The 22,731-nt window shown below is 43.4% G+C and overlaps 1 protein-coding gene across 8 annotated transcripts in view; it reads left to right on the forward strand.

The window, feature by feature from the left end:
• Positions 1-22,731, forward strand: part of ppp1r13bb (protein phosphatase 1, regulatory subunit 13Bb) — a 95,490-nt gene that overhangs the window by 57,298 nt on the left and 15,461 nt on the right. For 6 of the 8 annotated variants that reach the window (XM_045695783.2, XM_045695781.2, XM_045695779.2 and 3 more), the window contains 6 exons: positions 701-802; positions 10,109-10,283; positions 10,981-11,180; positions 14,531-14,695; positions 15,202-15,394; positions 16,524-16,643. In XM_045695783.2, coding sequence (XP_045551739.1) covers positions 701-802; positions 10,109-10,283; positions 10,981-11,180; positions 14,531-14,695; positions 15,202-15,394; positions 16,524-16,643 — 955 coding nt within the window. The remainder of the gene's footprint in view (positions 1-700; positions 803-10,108; positions 10,284-10,980; positions 11,181-14,530; positions 14,696-15,201; positions 15,395-16,523; positions 16,644-22,731) is intronic. The other 2 variants (XM_082961855.1, XM_082961856.1) reach the window with 2 other exon arrangements.

A 22,731-nucleotide genomic window follows, 5' to 3' on the forward strand; every position in this document is an offset into this window, starting at 1 on the left:
CACATCTATTATATAACCTGCATTGAACTGTATTTTATTTTTTTTATGAGTAAATAGATTAATGAATGGATTGATAGATATCAATAGATATACACACAGGCAACATTTTGCAGTGTCCCAAAACAAACTTCTGTGCAAAAGCTGCCGTGGGCTAATTGTTTGTAGGCTGTACTGTGTACACCCACTACTGAAATAATGACCAGCACTGGGCGATCTCTATGCTTTGATTGTCCTCCCTGCAGTTAGTGTGGTTTTTTTCTATCTAGATTATGGGTCTGCTGCTGACCGCTGTAGCTCATTTTCTTTTTCTGGCTGAGCCAATGTGCTCTGGCTCTTCGGCTTCATTCCAAATGGCACCCTAATCCCTATAGTGCACTACTTTTGACTAGATCCCTGGGCTATAGGGGAAAGGGTGCCATTTGGGATGCAGAATTCCTCTTCAGGGCTGAGGAGATAAACAAATGGATAACACATCAGAACATCCCTACTAATGTCTCTCTCCCTTTTTTTCTCTTATCTCTCCCACCACTCCTTTTCTCTCCCTCTCTCCGTTCTTTACCTCACTCACTCACTCACTCACTCACTCACTCACTCACTCACTCACTCACTCACTCACTCACTCACTCACTCACTCACTCACTCACTCACTCACTCACTCACTTTCTATGGTCTCTTTTCCCCTCTCTCTCTGTGTGTGTAGGTGGGGAACCCCCGCGTGGAGCTCACACTCTCGGAGCTGCAGGAGATGGCCACACGGCAACAGCAGCAGATCGAGGCCCAGCAACAGATGCTTGTTGCCAAGGTAACCTATTGTGTGTTTGTGTAGACATCATTTTCTTTACTGGAAGAAAAGCCTCATGAAGAGGGTCAGAGCAACTGTATTCCAGGGGTATTCAAATCCCAGTCTGGAGATCCAGAGTGCTGCTGGTTTTCTGTTATACCTGATAATTAATTGCACCCACCTGGTGTCCCAGGTCTAAATCTGTCCTTGATTAGAGATTTGTCCACTTTCGGGTGGTTTGATGGTATTACATTGTTCCCCACAAGCCCCTGATCAAATAGATATGATACCCTCTCCAAAAAATGTGCTTTCTATGTTTTCTCACACTTTTATTTATCTTGTTGATTGGGAGTTTATGCAATAGAATGTTTGCAGGCTGATTTTAAGGAATGTTGAGACAAGTTGGTATGTTCACATGCTCATTGAAAATGACTATTAAACAACAATGGAACATTCTATTGGGTGGATCTCATCTTAAAAACCATGGGATTTGGTTACATTTTGCCATCCATAGCTAATGATTTACGTAGACTCATCATTGAAACAACAGTGTTACAAATGGTAGAACTACATAGGCTACTTGTTTTAGGGAAATTGGTCATACTGGGAAATAATACAAGTTCAAGAGATTCACATCGAGTAGTGTATTGGTTTTATAGTTGTCACTTTTAGTCTGTTGCATAGCAATATTTAGCTGGCGGCCATATCAGAAAATGTGTACCTTATGGCATAGAGATGTAATAGAGGACGCTAGTGCCCAAAATCCTGTTTTAGCATGGGCTGTGCCATTGAGGACTTTAACCATTTTGAAGTAGTTAACCGGGTGGGACTACCTATGGGTTAAGGAAGGATCACATAATTCTCTGCAGGTCGTCAGGAGGCATTAGTCAATTATACTGGGTGTGCGAATATTCCATAACTGTAGGTGGCAGTAAATCGCCAACCTTGACTTTATACTGGTTCAAATAACACACTCCAGGTGGCAGTATGCACCCTTTAAGTTTTTTTTACCAATTCATAGAAGTAGTAGTAGAAGAAGGAAATTGACTACTTCAAAATGGTGGTGCCTGTGAAGTCAGACTCCATAATGGGACAGATACAACATTGTGATCTCTATAAATGTCTATGACCCTATGGTTAAATCAGCAATAGCTAAGCATTATTGTTTAGACTTTTTCTAGCTTTAAGTAAAGTTTGGTGCACTCATTATGAAGGCATTTTGTGAAAATGGGTTACCTGTACCTCTTTTCTGGACGTGATGCATTCCTAAGGGATTTTCATACAGAGTGCAATGTACGGGGCAGGTTTCACATCAGATTTCCTGATGTTAACGCAATTGGATTCTATAAATTGTGTTATCGTTTTAATTAATAGATATCAGTGTATGCTCTAGAACATTTTCAAAGTGTTTTAATTTGGGGTGCAACGGTACACATTTGTACTGAACCGTTTGGTGCTGCGACCTCGGTTCGTTCAGCACGTAAATCCGAATGAATACCGGTATTTTTTTTTAAATAACACCCAAAAACATTGCCAATGCTGCGTTGTATGCCTCTTGAGTAAATCAGCTGAAAAAACCTTTCAGGCTATTCCATTAAAATAACTAGAACCTGTCCGCATGTTGTAATCAAATTCTAATCTTAATTGGCTAATTTCAAACTGTCCTTTTGTGAGGCTCAGCCGGGAACTAGTTCTGTACAATGGCGAGTGGTGGGATCGATAAACCAGGAGGATTCTCCATTGTTTAAATGTTTACTTCCAAGTAGATTACAACGGCGATAGACCTTAGAGTATGTCGCCACTGCTCAACCAGAATAGCCTATGCAGCTGCCAACACCTCAAACATGTTGACACATTTACGCCGACATTACCCTAGTATTCCTACCACCAGAGCAAGACGGAAACGCAAAAAAAACAATAATGTCTTCGTCTCCCCTCTCCATTCAAGCGGCAGCCCTTCACAGAGGATTCTGACCGGACCAAAGAAATTGCAAGAGCGATAGGTATGTCTATATCTACAGATATGCCCCTATTCTCAGTGGTTGAGAAGAATAGGGGGTTTCAGCACCTCGTGAAAGGTGCTCGAGCCATGTTACAAACTTCGTCCTCTGGCACTCATTTAAGCCAACAGGTAGTACACTATGCAAGCAAAAGTCGAAGTTGTCAATGAATTGGCCAATTCACCCTGTGTACCTCTTACTACAGCTAGATGGACCTCCAGGGCTACAGAGAGCTTCTTAACAGTGACAGCCCATCACATTACCCCGGAATGGGAAATGAGAAGCGCTGTGCTACAGACACGCCCCCTTTATGAGAGTCACACAAGTGCGCATATATTTCTCTATGTAAGAAAACATTATAGCATAGGCCTATATGTCTGAGCCATGGTCACATATTGATTTCACATGCATATTGCACTTTATTTTAGTGTTATAATAATTTGGTGGGTGCTTATTTGATCTATTTCACACGTACAAGTGTGTATTAATACATGTGTGCATTGAAAATGTGGTTTTTGCATAACCCGCTCTCCCTGAGACCGCCTCGTAGAGTGCGGTTAAGGCCAGGGTCTGCCATTATTAACGGCAAATATTGCAACAATTCGGGTTAAGTGCCTTTCTCAAGGGCACATCAATTAGGCCTGGCTCGCAGTCGGCGTTCCAATTCATCCCAAAGTTGTTCTATGGTTTTGAGGTCGGCTCTGTGCAGGCCAGTCAAGTTCTTCCACACCAATCTCAACAAACCATTTCTCTATGGACCTCGCTTTGTGCATGGGGGGCATGGTCATGCTGAAACAGGAAAGGGTCTTCCCCAAACTGTTGCCACAAAGTTGGAGCACAGAATCGTCTAGAATGTCATTGTATGCTGTAGCGTATAATGTCCCTTCACTGGAACTAAGGGGCCTAGCTCGAACCATGAAAAACAGCCCAAGACCATTACTCCTTCTCCACCCAACTTTACAGTTGACCTACGCATTGGGGTAGGTAGCGGTCTCCTGGCATCCGCCAAACTCAGATTTGTCCATTGAACTGCCAGATGGTGAAGCGTGATTCATCACTCCAGAAAACACGTTTTAACTGCTCCAGAGTCCAATGGCAGTGAGCTTTACACCACTCCAGCCGACGCTTGGCATTGCGCATGGTGATCTTCAGCTTGTGTGTGGCTGCTCTGCCATGGAAACTGATATCATGAAGCTCCCGATGAACAGTTCTTGTGTTGAAGTTGCTTCCAGATGCCGTTTGGAACTCAGTAGTGAGTGTTGCAATCGAGGACAGATGTGCTACGCACTTCAGCACTCTGCGGTACCGTTCTGTGAGCTTGTGAGGCCTACCACTTTGCGGCTGAGCCGTTGTTGCTCCTAGATGTTTCCACTTCACAATAACAACACTTACAGTTGACCGGGGCAGCTTTAGCAGGACAGAAATTTGACAAACTGACTTGTTGGAAAGGTGGCATCCTATGACTGTGCCACGTTGAATGTCACTGAGCTCTTCAATAAGGCCATTCTACTGCCAATGTTTGTGTATGGGGATTGCATGGCGGTGTGCTCGGTTTTATACACCTGTCAGCAACCGTTGTGGCTGAAATAGCCGACTCCACTAATTTGAAGGGGTATCCACATACTTTTGTGTATATAGTGTATGACTTGTGATCATACACTGAGTATAGCCAACATTAGAAACACCTTCCTAATGTTGAGTTGTACACCCCTCTTTTGCTCTCAGAACAGCATCAATTCGTCGCCACATGGACTCTACAAGGTGTCGGAAGCAGTCCACAGGGATGCTGGCCCATGTTGAAACTGTTGAGCGTGAAAAACCCAGCAGCGTTGTAGTTCTTGACACACTCAAATTGGTGCGCCTGGCACCTACTTCCATACCCCGTTCAAAGGCACTTAAATATGCTGTCTTGCCCATTCACACTCTTGAGTGGCACACATACACAATCCATGTCTCAATTGTCTCCAGGCTTAAAAATTGTTCTTTAACCTGACTCCTCCCCATCTACACTGATTGAAGTGGATTTAACAAGTGACATAAATAAGGGAACATAGCTTTCACAAGGATTCACCTGGTCAGTCTGTCATGGAAAGAGCCCTGTGTACAGTGCATTCCGAAAGTAATTCAAACCCCTTGGCTTTTCCCACGTTTTGTTATGTTATAGCTTTGTTTTAAAATGGAGTCAATAGTTTTTTCCCCCTCAATCTACACACAATACCCCATAAGGACATGGAAAAAACAGGTTTTTAGAAATTTTGACAAATGTATTAAAATGTTTAAACATACCTTATTTACTTAAGTATTCGGACCCTTTGCTATGACACTCCAAATTGAGCTCAGGTGCATCCTGTTTCCATTGATCATCCTCAAGATGTTTCTAAAACTTAATTGGAGTCCACCTGTGGTAAATTCAATTGATTGGACATGATTTACAATTGATCCCCCTGCTCTCCACTGTAACTATTCCCCAGGTCGTTGCTGTAAATGAGAATGTGTTCTCAGTCAACTTACCTGGTAAAATAAAAAATAAAAATTTAGAAAGGCACACACCTGCCTGTATAAGGTCCCACAGTTAACAGTGCATGTCAGAGCAAAAACCAAGCCATGAGGTGGAATGAATTGTCTGTAGAACTCCAAGACAGGATTGTTTCATTGCGCAGGTCTGGGGAAAGGTACCAAAACATTTCTGCAGCATTTCACTGTTCTTGTGCATGTGACATTTAAAACTTTCCTAACTCAGTTGTCGGAGAGGAAGGAAACTGCACAGTGATTTCACAATGAGGCCAATGGTGACTTTAAAACAGTTACAAAGTTTAATGACTGTGATAGGAGAGAACTGAGGATGGATCAAGAATATTGTAGCTACTCCATAATGGTAACCTTATTGACAGTGAAAAGAAGGAAGCCTGTACAGAATAACAATATTCAAAAAATTGCGTCATGTTGGCAAAATGGCACTAAAGTAACACTGCAAAAAAATATGACAAAGCAATTCACTTTTTGTCCTGAATACAAAGTGTTATGTTTAGGGCAAATCCAATACAACACACTACTGAGTATCACTCTCCATATTTTCATGCATAGTGGTGGCTGCATCATGTTATGGCTATGCTTTTAATCGTTAAGGACTGGGGAGTTTTTCAGGATGAAAAAAAAAATATGTAATGGAGCTAAGCACAGGCAAAATCCTAGAGGAAAACCTGGTTCAGTCTGCTTTCCACCAAACACTGGGAGATAAATTCACCTTTCAGCAGGACCGTAACTAAAATACAAAGCCAAATCTACACTGGAGTTGCTTACCAAGAAGAAAGTGAATGTTCCTGAGTGCTCGAGTTGGTTTTGACTTAAATCTATGGCAAGACCTGAAAATGGTTGTCTAGCAATGATAAACAACAAAATTGATAGAGCTTTAAGTATTTTGAAAATAATAATTTGTCAAATGTTGCACAGTCCAGGTGTGGAAAGCTCTTAAAGACTTACAGCTCTAATAGCTGTCAAAAGTGATCCTACAAAGTATTGACTCAGGGATGTGAATTCTTATGTAAATTACATTTTTGTATTTCATTTTCAATAAATTAGCAAACATTTCTAAAAACATGTTTTCAATTTGTCATTATGGGGTATTATGTGTGTAGTGGGCGAGAAATTAATTTATTCCATTTTTTATTCAGGCTGGAACAACATTTTGGGGGGAATAAGTCAAGAGGTGTGAATACTTTCAAAAGGCACTGTAGATCACTTTATTTCCCGGTTCTGCTTCTGTTCCTCAAATGTTTTTTTGTTTTTTGTTTTTCGGTTCTGTTCCCTCAACCATGTCCAACCCATGCTTTGAGGTCCAGACTTGAATTTGATGGTGCCCATTTTCCATCCATAAGAAGACAACCGCAGTCAGAAGATGTCAGGCTATCAGGGAAGCAAAGGGTCACATGCTTATGACAAGGTACAAATCTGTCGTTCTGCCCCTGAACAAGGCAGTTAACCCACTGCTGCTCGGCCGTCATTGAAAATAAGAATTTGTTCTTAACTGACTTGCCTAGTTAACCTGTTGAGGACAGACGTTCCGCTAGCGGAACCCCGTTCCGCCTGCGGAACCCCTAGCCAACAGCCAATGGCATCGCACGGCGCGAAATACAAAACCAACTAAAATACCACAATTCAATTTTCTCAAACAATCAACTATTTTACACCATTTTAAAGACAAGACTCTCGTTAATCTAACCACATTGTCCGATTTCAAAAAGGCTTTACAGCAAAAGCAAAACATTAGATTATGTTAGGAGAGTACATAGACGCATATAATCACACAGCCATTTTCCAAGCAAGCATATATGTCACATAAACCAAAACCACAGCTAAATGCAGCACTAACCTTTGATCTTCATCAGATGACACTCCTAGGACATTATGTTATACAATACATGCATGTTTTGTTCAATCAAGTTCATATTTATATCAAAAACCAGCTTTTTACATTAGCATGTGATGTTCAGAACTAGCATACCCACCGAACACTTCCGGCGAATTTACTAAATTACTCATGATAAACGTTGACAAAATACATAATTATTTTAAGAATTATAGATACAGAACTCCTTTATGCAATCGCTATGTCTGATTTTAAAATAGCTTTTCGGCGAAAGCACATTTTGCAATATTCTGAGTAGATAGCTCGGCCATCACGGCTAGCTATTTTGACATCCGCCAACTTCGGGGTCACCTAAACTCAGAATTACTATTAGAAAAATTGGATTACCTTTGCTGTTCTTCGTCAGAATGCACTCCCAGGACTTCTACTTCAACAACAAATGTTGTTTTGGTTCCAAATAATCCATAGTTATATCCAAATTCCTCCGTTTTGTTTGTGCGTTTAGGTCACTATCCGAAGGGTGACGCGCATTTCGTGACAAAAAAATGCAAAATATTCCATTACCGTACTTCGAAGCATGTCAAACGCTGTTTAAAATCCATTTTTATGCTATTTTTCTCGTAAAATAGCGATAATATTCCAACCGGGCAACGTTGTATTCATTCAAAGGCTGAAAGAAATAAATTGAGAAGTCTCGTGACCGCGCATCTCCAGTCTCACTGTCCCCAGGCTGACCACTCACAAACAGAGCTGCTGTACTTTGCCCAGAGACAGCAGACACCCCATTCCACTTTCTGGTGGCTTTAGAGAGCCAATGGAAGCCTTAGAAAGTGTCACGTTACAGCACAGATACTGTAATGTCGATAGAGATGCAACAGAAGGACAACAAATTGTCAGACAGGGCACTTCCTGTATGGAATCTTCTCAGGTTTTGGCCTGCCATATGAGTTCTGTTATACTCAGACACCATTCAAACAGTTTTAGAAACTTTAGAGTGTTTTCTATCCAAATCTACTAATTATATGCATATTCTAGTTTCTGGGCAGGAGTAGTAACCAGATTAAATCGGGTACGTTTTTTATCCGGCCGTGAAAATACTGCCCCCATCCCAAAGAAGTAAAAAAAAAAAATTTTGCCCAGCACTTAAACTCCTGATTCAACAAATATCAACGTCAATGTAGAATCTCTTCAGTTTTCAGGTATTATTTCAGTGTTGTTGGCAGTAGTCTATGTTTTCCTGCAAAATGTAGCACAACACAGGAAAATTACATTCATTTATAATTTTCAATGGCACTTTTTATGACCGTGGAAATACCATTTTTATGCCAGTATTTAAATGTCATGACCTCGATAATCACATGTTTAGTTAAGCCTATATCTTGTGAAATATCATTGGGTTGACATTAGAAATGTTATTTGCAACAGTTGTTCAAACTGTTAAGTCATCGGTGCCATGGGGCTGAGTAGTTGGGTGTCAGTGAGGCCACTGCAGCGCTGGCCATTTTATAGCTTCTATTCACTTAGCCAGTCAAGGGTTGCATCCTAAATGGACCCCTATTCCCTAGGTAGTGCACGTTTATTCATTTTTTTTGCCCTTCTTTAAAAAGTAATGCACTATTGGGAATACAGGGTCATTTGGGACACATCCAAATACTTCTGGATTCAGTAGGGACTAGGGAGCATGTGTTCCGCCATGCTGCTGGCCGTGTGTGTGTGTGTGTGTGTGTGTGTGTGTGTGTGTGTGTGTGCACATGATGATTAATGCTGTCCATTGCAGACTTGGTGCTGAATTCCATTATGTGGAGAGTGAAGCAGGCAGGGTTTTGTGTGTGCATTCTTGCGGTTGTCATTTTCTTTTTCTCATTTTACCCATTTGCATTTGTTGTCCAGCCAGCCAAATTCACCCTACCTCCACTGAAGGACATTCGGGGCATTTCTCTGTTGGTCTTGAGTGCGTCCACATTAGCTATTATTCACCAGCTATTAGGCTAGCTGTAGTGCTCGCCTCAGCGGCTTGCTAGCCAGCGTTGTGGAATAGCTTCAAGCTAGCTTAGCCAATGCTATAACATCTGTAGAGTCTTGTTAGCAGATTTGGCTCCTTATTAGAGGAATGCATTGACCAAGAGATAATATGTAGGCAGTCTATTTCTGTACACACCCATAATAATAAAAAGCTTTCCCAGGTGCTGGATCTGAAAGGGTAATGTTGAACAAAACTATAAATCCTCACACTGGTATGATGTTCCCAAGGTCTTTAAGACAAGGACAATGTTTCGACTCCAAACTAGGTCGTCATCGTGATTGACCGATTTGGCCGTGCAGGGAACCTCTGTGTGCCAAATGGCAGAGAAATGATTTTATTATAAAAAAAGTAGGTCTACTTGAAACCCTGCAATCATTTGGAAACATTGGCCTGTCATCTCCTCTCTTGGAACTTGAATTAGAGCAACATACAGTTGAGAAACTCAGAGAGAGATGAAGTCATCCCTCCTTTTCCTTTCCTCATTCAGAGTTCAGACCCAGTCCCTAATGTATTTCTTATATGGACATCCGTTTATATTATTAATGATGAATAGATGGGTACTTTTAGCTATTAGATGATGGAAGCTCATCTGTACATCAGGGTCTTCTGAGGACTGTCGTGTGTGTGTGCTTGCGTGCCAGCAATGTGTGATCAAAGTGTGTGTGACCGGTGGAGTGTATGTATGAAGTGTAACATGGGCTTAAACCACAAATGTCACATGCTGTTACAGATGGCTGTGTTGTCCAATGCACATGTGCAGATGATGTTCAGACCTTCAAATGTGTTCGCTATGCATCAGGCTGAAGACCGTTGACCATTTCTAATCACTCTCTTCCCCCTCCCTTTCCATCTCCCCCTCTTGCTTTCTTGTTCCCTGTCCCTCTTTCTCCTTCCCTGTCTCTCTCTCATTTTCTTTCTCTCCCTCTATCTGTCTGTAGGAGCAGCGTCTGCGCTACCTGAAACAGCAAGAGCGGCGGCAGCAGCAGTCGGTGTCTGAGAGTGAGAAGCTGCAGAGGCTCAAGGAGCGCGTGGAGAGCCAGGAGGCCAAGCTTAAGAAGATCCGTGCCATGAGGGGCCAGGTGGACTACAGCAAAGTCATCAACGGCAACCTGTGTAAGTTTACACATGTATAAACACACTCACCCAACTCAGCCACGTGTACGCTGTGTCCATCCACCTCACCCCAACTCGCCTCTACACTGTGTATCCACGTGTGTGTGTGTGTGTGTGTGTGTGTGTGTGTGTGTGCGTCCCATGTTATCCACAATGTGTGTACTATGGACCACAATGGAAATAAGTCATTCAACTTTTTTTTGTCATCCTCAAAGATTTTTTTATAAACTGGGTGGTTCGAGCCCTGAATGCTGATTGACTGACAAACGTGGTATATCAGACCGTATACCACGGGTATGACAAAACATTTTATTTTTACTACTCTAATTACATTGGTAACCAGTTTATAATAGCAGTAAGGCACCTCGGGGGTTTGTGATATATGGCTGATATACCACGGCCAAGGGCTGTGTCCAGGCGCTCCGTATTGTGTTGTGCATAAGAACAGCCCTTAACTGTGGTATATTGGCCACATACCACACCTCCTCAGGCCTTGTTGCTTAAATATATCAGGTTGTCTTTTGATGGGGTGGTTTCCCGGACACAGTTTAAGTCTATTCCTGGATTTAAAAGCACATTGAAAAACGCTTTTAAGTTAAGGATTAGACTTAAAATGTGTGGGAAACCATCCCTATATGTGTGCTGAACTCAAATAAACTCAACTAAATCCTAAATCCTCCTCCCTCCACCCCTAAAGCGGCGGAGATTGAGCAGGTGAGTGGGCTGTTCCAGGAAAAGCAGGTGGAGCTGCAGTCAGCTGTGCTGCGGGTGGAGCAGCTGAGTCTGCAGCTGGAGGACCTGCGGCGGGGAAAGCTCAACGGCCTGCAGTCCGCGCTGGGAGGACAGGTCACCAGCACTGCAGCCCTGGAGCTGCGCAAACTCTACCAGGAGCTGCAGGTAGAGTTTAGTGTTCTGAACTAAAGTGCCATCACAAACCCTCTGCTCCAGTGCCCAACTTTTGATCCCGATCAAAATGATCCTGTATTGTATCAGTTCTGTTCCCCCATTCAATGTTGTTCGCCTTCATTTTACCCAAATGTCAATGGTTCACTGTTCAGCCTTCAACACTATAGTGTCCTCCAAGCTCATCACTAAGCTCGGGACCCTGGGTCTGAACCCCGCCCTGTGCAACTGGTTCCTGGACTTCCTGACGGGCCGACCCCAAGTGGTGAAGGAAGACAGCAATACCTCCTCTATGCTGATCCTCATCACGGGGGCCCCACAAGGTTGCGTGCTTAGCCCATTCATGTTCTCCCTGTTCACCCATGACTGCGTGGCCACGCGACACAAGTGGTAGGCCTGATTACCAACAACGACGAGACCACCTACAAGGAGGAGTTGAGGGTACTGGTGGAGTGGTGCCAGGAAAATAACCTCTCCCTCAACGTGGAGAGGGTGAAAAGCTTCAAATTCCTTGGTGTACACATCACTGACAACCTGAAATGGTCTATCCACACAGACAGTGTGGTGAAGAAGGCACAACAGTGGTGCCTTCTTCACAACAACAGTGCCTCTTCAACCTCAGGGGGCTAAAGAAATGTGGCTTGGCCCCTAAAACCCTCACAAATTTCTACAGATGCACCATTGAGAGCATCCTGTCGAGCTGTGTCGCCGCCTGGTACGGCAACTGCACCATCCGTAAACGAGGGCTCTCCAAAGGTGGTGCTGTCAGCCCAAAGCATCACCGGGGGCACACTGACTGCCCTCCAGGACATCTACAGCACCCGGAGTCACAAGAAGGCCAAGAAGATCATCAAGGACCTCAGCCACCCGAGCCACGGCCTGTTCACCCCGCTACTATCTAGAATGCGGACTGTTAACCTCTCTAGGGTAGGTGGCACCAAATCGTCCCACCTACGTAACAGCCAGTGTAATCCCGTGGCGCGTTATTCAAAAACCTCAAAAATGCAAAAACTTCAATTTTTCAAACATATGACTATTTTACACCATTTTAAAGACAAGACTCTCGTTAATCTAACCACACTGTCCGATTTCAAAAAGGCTTTACAACGAAAGCAAAACATTAGATTATGTCAGCAGAGTACCCAGCCAGAAATAATCATACACCCATTTTTCAAGCTAGCATATGTCACATAAACCCAAACCACAGCTAAATGCAGCACTAACCTTTGATGATCTTCATCAGATGACACTCCTAGGACATTATGTTATACAATACATGCATGTTTTGTTCAATCAAGTTCATATTTATATCAAAACCAGCTTTTTACATTATGTGACTAGCATGTGACTAGCATTCCCACCGAACACTGCCGGTGAATTTACTAAATTACTCACGATAAACGTTCACAAAAAGCATAACAATTATTTTAAGAATTATAGATACAGAACTCCTCTATGCACTCGATATGTCCGATTTTAAAATAGCTTTTCGGTGAAAGCACATTTTGCAATATTCTCAGTAGATAGCCCGGCATCACAGGGCTAGCTATTTAGACACCCAGCAAGTTTAGCACTCACCAAAGTCAGATTTACTATAAGAAAAATGTTATTACCTTTGCTGTCTTCGTCAGAATGCACTCTCAGGACTTCTACTTCAATAACAAATGTTGGTTTGGTTCAAAATAATCCATAGTTATATCCAAACAGCGGCGTTTTGTTCGTGCGTTCAAGACACTATCCGAAAGGGTAAATAAGGGTGACGAGCATGGCGCAATTCGTGACAAAAAAATTCTAAATATTCTGTTACCGTACTTCGAAGCATGTCAACCGCTGTTTAAAATCAATTTTTATGCCATTTTTCTCATAAAAAAGCGATAATATTCCAACCGGGAATCTGCGTTTAGGTAAACAGACGAAAGAAAATAAAGCATTCGGTCGACTCGGGCACGCGCCTAAGCCCATAGTACTCTGATCGGCCACTTGCCAAAAGCGATAATGTGTTTCAGCCAGAGGCTGCCTCGATATTGTTCAGCTTTTTCCCGGGCTCTGAGAGCCTATGGGAGCCGTAGGAAGTGTCACGTTAGAGCAAAGATCCTCAGTCTTCAATAAAAAGAGCCAAGATGAAACACAACTTGTCAGACAGGCCACTTCCTGCATGGAATCTTCTCAGGTTTTGGCCAGCCATTTGAGTTCTGTTATACTCACAGACACCATTCAAACAGTTTTAGAAACTTTAGGGTGTTTTCTATCCAAAGCCAATAATTATATGCATATTCTAGTTACTGGGCAGGAGTAGTAACCAGATTAAATCGGGTACGTTTTTTATCCGGCCGTGTCAATACTGCCCCCTAGCCCTAACAGGATAAATGGTCACCACTAGCCGGCCTCCGCCCAATACACTGTCCTGAACTTCAGTCACTGTTACTAGCCAGCTAGTTGCTCATTCTAATATTTCTTTATTAATACCTTTGATTTTTGGGATTTGCATGTATTGTTAGGTATTACTGCACTGTTAGAGCTAGGAACATAAGCATTTCGTTACATCCGCAATAACATCTGTAAAATATGTGCACGCGATTTGATTTGTTGTATTGTATGTGATATGTTAGAGATTTGGTCCAGTGTTATAATTGCATCCAAAAAAGAGGGACCACATCTGAAGGGGAGCAGAATTTAATGCAACACAGAATAATTTTCATATGGATTAAATGTTTTGAAAAACACGGCCCAGGGCCCTCAGTGGGGAGGTCCAGCAATCTAACCCGCTGCCTCTGGATCACGTACTGTTTACTACCGCTGCGAGCATGGGTCTCTCTCCTATCTACTTCTCTCTCTCTCAATCCTGTCGAATGAACAAAACAATAGGTAAGGAGTAGGACTGCCCCAAAATAAACCCCGCCTCAGACTCACTAAAACGCTACCCTTCGACTCTTTCCCTGCGTCCGAATAATCTGTCTTTTCTCCCAAAGTTTGCACTTGTGCAATCCTTCCCGTGCGTTAAAAAGCATTGGATTGGTAGGCGAAACAAACGCAAAGGACTATCTCCTTAGCCGTTTCTTCTGTGTGAACTGATGCGCTTTTCAGAAAAGTGCAACTTAAAAACTTCACAGTGGGGAAACAACTCTGCGGCCTGCTGCTTGTGGACAGCAAACTAGATGGAAATAGATGCTAAATATACTTTTGGATTATTGGGGTTATGTTTGTGCACACATGCGTGTCTGGGCCTATTTTTACTTCCCATATTCATACCTGTGTGCTAACTCTTTGTCTTTCTATTCTGTGTGTGTATGTGCGTGTGAAACTGTGTGCGTGTGTTTGTGTTGGCGTGCGTGTGTCACCCTCAGATCCGGAACAAGCTGAACCAGGATCAGAACAGCAAGCTGCAGCAGCAAAAGGATCTGCTCAACAAACGCAACATGGAGGTGACCCTCATGGACAAGCGCATCGGCGAGCTGCGGGAGCGCCTCTATAAGAAAAAAGCTGAGGCACGTCAAAAAGAGAACTTACCTGTAAGGCTAGGAACGGACAATGCACAAACACACTGACACTAAGGAAAACACACACACAGCAAACTTATGCATTAATATAGCCTCTTATAATAAAAACCTGGGCTAGGAGTGCACAACATGGACACACACTCTCCTACCCACCTGTCATATGTATGGGTAAGCTCACTTCTGTTGGCTCTTTTGGGACATTCAAAAGCTGGTAAAGCCTGTCTCTCATTGCCAATGCCTAAGAGGTTGGCAAGAGAGCAGAAACAGATTAGAACCCAAGATAGTGTATTCCCTTAAACAGGACAGCATACAAGAAAATAATAACAAGACTCAATACACATCAATACACACACTTACGATGGGGCCCATTACTTCATATTGATACTAACCCTAATCTCTCCTTCTATCTTCCCTTTCTCTGTGGTCTCCCCTCGCTTTCCCCATCCCTTTTTTCTGTGGTCCGCTCCCCTCCCTCCACACAACGCTTTCTCTCTGTGGTCCCCTCTTTCTCCCTAAAGCTAAACAGGACCAACGGGCCTCCCTCTCCCCAGCCGGCCCCAGGGACTCTGGGCCGTGTGGCAGCCGTGGGGCCCTACATTCAGGTCCCTCTGCCAGGTAGACAAGAGGGAGGCTACACTGGACCCCCCGAACCTATGAAACCCCAGACACTGGGTGTCAATGCCCCAGCCAATCATGCCCGCTCCAAATCAGGTTGGTCTACCTTGCCATCATGGACTCTCTTCACCCGGTATGTTATAGGGTGTAGTTGCCCCTAGATGCTGATCTTGGGTCAGTTTTGCATTATTCCCAATAATGCTTAAGGTTAGGATTGGGGCACTGGAAGCTGATCCTAGATCTGTACCTAAATCAAACCTAAACCTCGGAGCACTCTGTGTGGTTGGTTTTCCAATAACCTGACGTATTACTCACCTGTCTTTGTTGCTCTCTCATGCTTTCTCCTATGATTCAATCTCTTTTTCTCAACTTTTATCTATGGCTTCACGTTTGTACTCTTTCCGTCTTTGGCTCTACTTCAAGACAGCCATAATGACTTGACAATGGATGTATTTGATAGTGGTTGGGAGGGACACATGAAGACTAATTATTGAGCTTCCTAGCCACCCGTGAACAACTGTAGTCCTCATGTTTTCTCCCAGCCACACAATTGGTGAATTCACGTCACCAATTGTCCCAGGCATGCATGGTCTAGAACAGGTACTGATATAAAATACCAAAAACCAGCAAACAGAGTGCTGCATCCCTGGTCCAAGTCCTTATCAGACAGTTAGGACTACACATTTGCATGGTAACTTCCCCTGTAAATCTGATACAATATTTCTACCGAATGTCATGGATATAGCAGGATCTTTGTTTTAACTTGTGATCTGTTAAATATTTTCCTTTGTTTTACCAATTAACTGCATCCAAAAATCTGATGGGGGAGCATAATTTAACACTACAAAGGATAATTTTCATCTGGCTTAAATATTTCAACTTTGCCCAGAGCAGCCAGTATCCATCAGGAGGACGACGAACAGCCTCCCAGTCTCAAATCCTCTGGTCCCCCATGATCACCATCGCCAGTGATCCTGAAGCCCATGTCTCTCTCCTTACAGGCTTTGCAGTTGATACTCCTTCATTACTTTTTTATTTCTATTTCTCTCCTCCTCTAACCTTCTTCTCTCCCCTTTTTTACTCTGTGGTGTATCGTGTGTTTCCCTCCCTCCGTTATTTCCTTCTCTTTCCCTCTCCCGTCCTGTGGTGTCCTGTGATTGTCTTTGTTCCACTGGGGGGGGGGGTGACACCCCTACTCCTATCCCTATCTACCACGTTTGTCCAGGGGCGGACACAGTGCGAAAGCCCCTCGCCCCGTGGAAGGTGTCTGATTTAGACATCGTGGTGGACCCACTGCCCCCTTCCCCTCCGGAGGCGCACTCGGGTGGCTCGGACGGCATGTCCCGTGAGTGTGGCAGGTTGCGTAGGTGTAGGGTGAAGTAGTCCCTAGACACTGATCCTGGATAGGATTGGGGGATGCTGGTCCTAGATCTGTACCAAGGGGAAACGTCACCCTGGAGCGGTTGCCTAGCGGGAGAGACGGACGGCCCTTTGAACCTTACCTCTGCAGAAGTGGGCAGGATCTTCAGCATGTGACTTAGACACTGGCCTTTACACATTAGGAAACTCTAGCTTGTAATGTCAGATTATTATTTTTTTAAGGACACTTAACTCTCTTGCAAGCCTGGTGAAACCATCCTGATTGCTACACTCACTATTCTGTTTCAAACATAATGTGAGCTATCACATTTATAAAGTCATGAGTTACACAACACATAATGTAACAAAGATGTAATTTATTTTTTATATTTACAGAAAGTGCTCCATCTTGGAAACTTAACTGCTGACTAATATAAGAAATAAATGTTTTTTGGAGTGGTTCCTCAGAAAAATAAATACCATAAACATAGTAGGCTATTCAATAGACCTACTGGGCTACACACTTAGTTACACAAACAAACCGAGGACGATAGGCTAATACAACATACAATTGAAGTCAGAAGTTTACATACACTTAGGTTGGAGACATTAAAACTAGTTTTTTCAACCACTCCACACATTTCTTGTTAACAAACTATAGTTTTGGCAAGTCGGTTAGGACATCTACTTTGTGCATGACACAAGTAATTTTTCTAACAATTGTTTACAGACAGATTATTTCACTTATAATTCACCATCACAATTCCAGTGGGTCAGACGCCTTTAAACAGCTTGGAAAATTCCAGAAAATGATGTCATGCTTTACAAGCTTCTCATAGGCTAATTGACATCATTTGAGTCAATTGGAGGTGTACCTGTGGATGTATTTCAAGGCTTACCTTCAAACTCAGTGCCTATTTGCTTGACATCATGGGAAAATCAAAATAAATCGGCCAAGACAGAAAAAAAAGTGGTAGACCTCCACAAGTCTGGTTCATCCTTGGGAGCAATTTCCAAATGCCTGAAGGTACCACGTTCATCTGTACAAACAATAGTACGCAAGTATAAACAACATGGGACCACGCAGCCGTCATACCGCTCAGGAAGAAGACACGTTTTGTCTCCTAGAGATGAATATACTTTGGTGCGAAAAGTGCAAATCATCCCAGAACAGCAAAGGACCTTGTGAAGATGCTGGAGGAAACTGGTCCTAAGTATCTATATCCACAGTAAAACGAGTCCTATGTTCACATAACCTGAAAGGCCGTTCAGCAAGGAAGAAGCCACTGCTCCAAAACCGCCAGACTACATTTACATTTACGTCATTTAGCAGACACTCTTATCTAGAGCGACTTACAAATTGGTGCATTCACCTTATGATATCCAGTGGAACAACCACTTTACAATAGTACATCTATATCTTTTTTTGGGGGGGGGGTTAGAAGGATTACTATATCCTGTCCCAGGTATTCCTTAAAGAGGTGGGGTTTCAGGTGTCTACGGAAGGTGGTGATTGACTCCGCTGTCCTGGCGTCGTGAGGGAGCTTGTTCCACCATTGGGGTGCCAGGGCAGCGAACAGTTTTGACTGGGCTGAGCGGGAACTGTGCTTCCGCAGAGGTAGGGGGGCCAGCAAGCCAGAGGTGGATGAACGCAGTGCCCTTGTTTGGGTGTAGGGCCTGATCAGAGCCTGAAGGTACTGAGGTGCCGTTCCCCTCACAGCTCCGTAGGCAAGCACCATGGTCTTGTAGCAGATACGAGCTTCAACTGGAAGCCAGTGGAGTGTGCGGAGGAGCGGGGTGGCGTGAGAGAACTTGGGAAGGTTGAACACCAGACAGGCTGCGGCGTTCTGGATGAGTTGTAGGGGTTTAATGGCACAGGCAGGGAGCCCCGCCAACAGGGAGTTGCAATAATCAAGACGGGAGATGACAAGTGCCTGGATTAGGACCTGTGCCGCTTCCTGTGTAAAGCAGGGTCGTACTCTGCGAATGTTGTATAGCATGAACCTACAGGATCGGGTCACCGCCTTGATGTTAGCGGAGAACGACAGGGTGTTGTCCAGGGTCACGCCGAGGCTCTTAGCACTCTGGGAGGAGGACACAATGGAGTTGTCAACCGTGATGGCGAGATCATGGAACGGGCAGTCCTTCCCCGGGAGGAAGAGCAGCTCCGTCTTGCCGAGGTTCAGCTTGAGGTGGTGATCCGTCATCCACACTGATATGTCTGCCAGACATGCAGAGATGTGATTCGCCACCTGGTTATCAGAAGGGGGAAAGGAGAAGATTAATTGTGTGTCGTCTGCGTAGCAATGATAGGAGAGACCATGTGAGGATATGACAGAGCCAAGTGACTTGGTGTATAGCGAGAATAGGAGAGGGCCTAGAACTGAGCCCTGGGGGACGCCAGTGGTGAGAGCACGTGGTGCGGAGTCGGATTCACGCCACGCCACCTGGTAGGAGAGACCTGTCAGGTAGGACGCAATCCAAGAGTGAGCCGCACCGGAGATACCCAACTCGGAGAGGGTGGAGAGGAGGATCTGATGGTTCACAGTATCAAAGGCAGCAGATAGGTCTAGAAGGATGAGAGCAGAAGAGAGAGAGTTAGCTTTAGCAGTGCGGAGAGCCTCCGTGACACAGAGAAGAGCAGTCTCAGTTGAATGACCAGCCTTGAAACCTGACTGATTTGGATCGAGAAGGTCATTCTGAGAGAGATAGCAGGAGAGCTGGCCAAGGACGGCACGTTCAAGAGTTTTGGAGAGAAAAGAAAGAATGGATACTGGTCTGTAGTTGTTGACATCGGAGGGATCGAGTGTAGGTTTTTTGAGAAGGGGTGCAACTCTCGCTCTGTCAGGAGGAATGGGCCAAAATTCACCCAACTTATTGTTGGAGGCTACCCAAAACGTTTGACCCAAGTTAAACAATTTAAAGGCAATGCTACCAAATACTAATTGAGTGTATGTAAACTTCTGACCCACTGGGAATGTGATGAAAGAAATTAAAGCTGAAATAAATCATTCTCTCTACTATTATTCTGACATTTCACACTCTTAAAATAAAGTGGTGATCCTAGCAGGTGTATTTTATTTTTGACAGGGCGGCAAGTCGGATATGTTGACACAATTTATCAACAGTCTACTACTGAACATAATACTTTTTTGTTGTTGTTATGTGATTGTATTACAGTCACAGCTCACAAATGTGGCGCACACTCAGACACATGGACAACTAGAACCATTCCTATTACAGCAATCAATATTACCCCGCAAGGGCTGTTGTCTGTGTAGGCTTGTATCGAACAGTAATACCTGATTCTACCTCGTGGTCCTATTAAGTTAACAGAGATAAGATCATGTTTAATTAAGCAACTATGGTATCAATAAAATAACTAAAAAGTCATCCTATCACATTAGACAGGGGTGTGGATTGTTTAAGAACATCACTCTCTGACCATTTGGTGCTAATGCAACATTTTTTTTTTTTAAAGAACTTTGAAAAGTTTTGGTGTGAGTGCTTTCAAGATGTTAGACAGCAAAGCACTGCTGATCCTGAGTGCGCTTGTGTGTGCGCAACTGGCTACTCTGAGAAGGTTCACTGCGCTCCTCCGCTCTCGATACCTGGATCAATGGCGTCAAATTTACCTCTGAAGCCACCTCAGTAAATTTGAGCTCAGATCTTTGACCTTTCCATAGCCCACCTAACCATTCCCCTCACGAGTATCAGTGATAGAGCATTCAAATAGTTGTCATCCAACTAATTAAGCTTTAATCTGTCAATTTTGCACTGCGATAGACTAGTTTCCTTTCCAGGGGGTGTACTTGTACATCAAGCTACCTCACATTACAGAAACAGGAGATATGAGCCGTTCTGCTTAAGGCTTGTGCAAGGCTACTTACTTTATTTACTATCTATTTGGAGAAATGTTGAACCAGAATAAAAAATGTGCAATTTTATTTTTGACTTACTGAACTAGACTTACTGAGTTTGACTTTAAGTCATGTATGTTTAAAATGGTCACAATTGGACTGGCTGACAAGGATGTATATTCAACTATCTTTAGCGCTTCCTAAAATGTATGGTTTAAGAATTTTGATTAATGAATACTGCTGTTCTCCAGCTTTTAGAATTACAAAATGTAATTTGATTACTTTTATAACAACAAAGTTTGTTGACTAAAGTAGCATTTTCAGCTTCAAAGTTGAGCATATAAAGGACAAGTTCCTACTAATTGATTGACACCAGTTGTGTGGAAGAAGCTACATTTGAAAATTTGGTGGAAATTGGGGGATGACAGGAGAGACAAAACGGCTTAACATTATGGTCGTAATTATTAGTGCACACCATAGCGAAACGTTTTGCAACGGAAAACCAAAACAAGCTTTTCTTATTGGACAAATTTGAATACGACCCAGGGACCTGGTGGGGGGCCTTTGAATCCCACTCTTCAGGGGGATTTCAAATCATGATACAGTGCATTCGGAAAGTATTCAGACCCTTGACTTTTTCCACATTTTGTTATGCTACAGCCTAATTCTAAAATTGATTAAATTAATTTTCTCCCTCATCAATCTACACACAATACCCCATAATGACAAAGCAAAAACAGGTTTTTAGATTTTTTTGCAAATGTATAAACAAATGTAAAAAAGTATTCAGATCCTTGGCTCTGAGACTTGAAATTGAGCTCAGGTGCATCCTGTTACAATTGATCATCCTTGAGATGTTTCTACAATTTGACTGGAGTCCATCATGGAAATTCAGTTGATTGGACATGATTTGAAAAGGCACATACCTGTCTATATAAGGTCCCAAAGTTTGGAGCAAAAACCAAGCCATGAGGTCGAAGGAATTGTCCGTAGAGCTCCGAGACAGGATTGTGTCAAGGCACAGATCTGGGGAAGGGTACCACAAAAAGTATGCAGCATTGACGGTCCCCAAGAAGGCAGTGGCCTCCATCATTCTTAAATGAAAGAAGTTTGAAACCACCAAGACTCTTCCTAGAGCTGGCCACCCAGCTAAACTGAGCAATCTGACAGGGCTCCAGAGTTCCTCTGTGGAGATGGGAGAACCTTCCAGAAGGCCAGCCACCTCTGCAGCACTCCACCAATCAGGCCTTTATGGTAGAGTGGCCAGACGGAAGACACTCCTCAGTAAAAGGCACATGACAGCCCGCTTGGAGTTTTCCAAAAGGCGCCTAAAGGACTCTCAGACCATGAGAAACAAGATTATCTGGTCAGACGAAACCAAGATTGAACTCGTCCTGAATGCCAAGTGTCACGTCTGGAGGAAACCTGGCACCATCCCTACGGTGAAGCATGGTGGTGGCAGCATCATGCTGTGGGGATCCTTGATGAAAACCTGCTCAGGACTTCAGATTGGGGCAAAGGGTCACCTTCCAACAGGACAACGACCCTAAGCACATAACCAAGACAACACAGGAGTGACTTCTGAACAAGTCTCTGAATGTCCTTGAGTGGCCCAGTCAGAGCCCAGACTTGAACCCAATCAAACATCTCTGTAGAGACCTGAAAATAGCCTTGCAGTGACTCCCCCCATTCAACCTGACAGAACTTGAGAGGATCTGCAGAGAAGAATGGGAGAAACTTGGCAGCTGTGCCAAGCTTGTAGCGTCATACCCAAGAAGACTCGAGGCAGTGATCACTGCCAATGGTGCTTCAACAAAGTACTGAGTAAAGGGTCTGAATACTAATGTAACTTTTTTCCCCTACAAACCTGTTTTTGCTTTGTCATGGAGTATTGTGTGTAGATTGAGGGAAACTATTTAATCCATTTTGGAATAAGGCTATACTTTAACAAAATGTGAAGAAAGTCAAGGTCTGAATACATTCTGAATGCACTGTATTTCAGAAATTATTAATTGTTCTATATATTTTTTACATTTATTTGTCTCTTTCCCTCCCTCCCTTCTCCCTTTCCTAATCTTTGCTGACAGCATGATAGATCATACTTGTGGCAAAATGTTCAAGTGGACAAATTACTAAACATCATAATCTGGCAGCATGATTTAATTTGAAACTTTTTCTTTTAACAATGTTTAGGGAGGCAATTATTTTAACTAG

The sequence above is a fragment of the Salmo salar genome, chromosome 15, assembly GCF_965601325.2.
Source record: "Salmo salar chromosome 15, fSalSal1, whole genome shotgun sequence".
Taxonomy (NCBI): domain Eukaryota; kingdom Metazoa; phylum Chordata; class Actinopteri; order Salmoniformes; family Salmonidae; genus Salmo; species Salmo salar.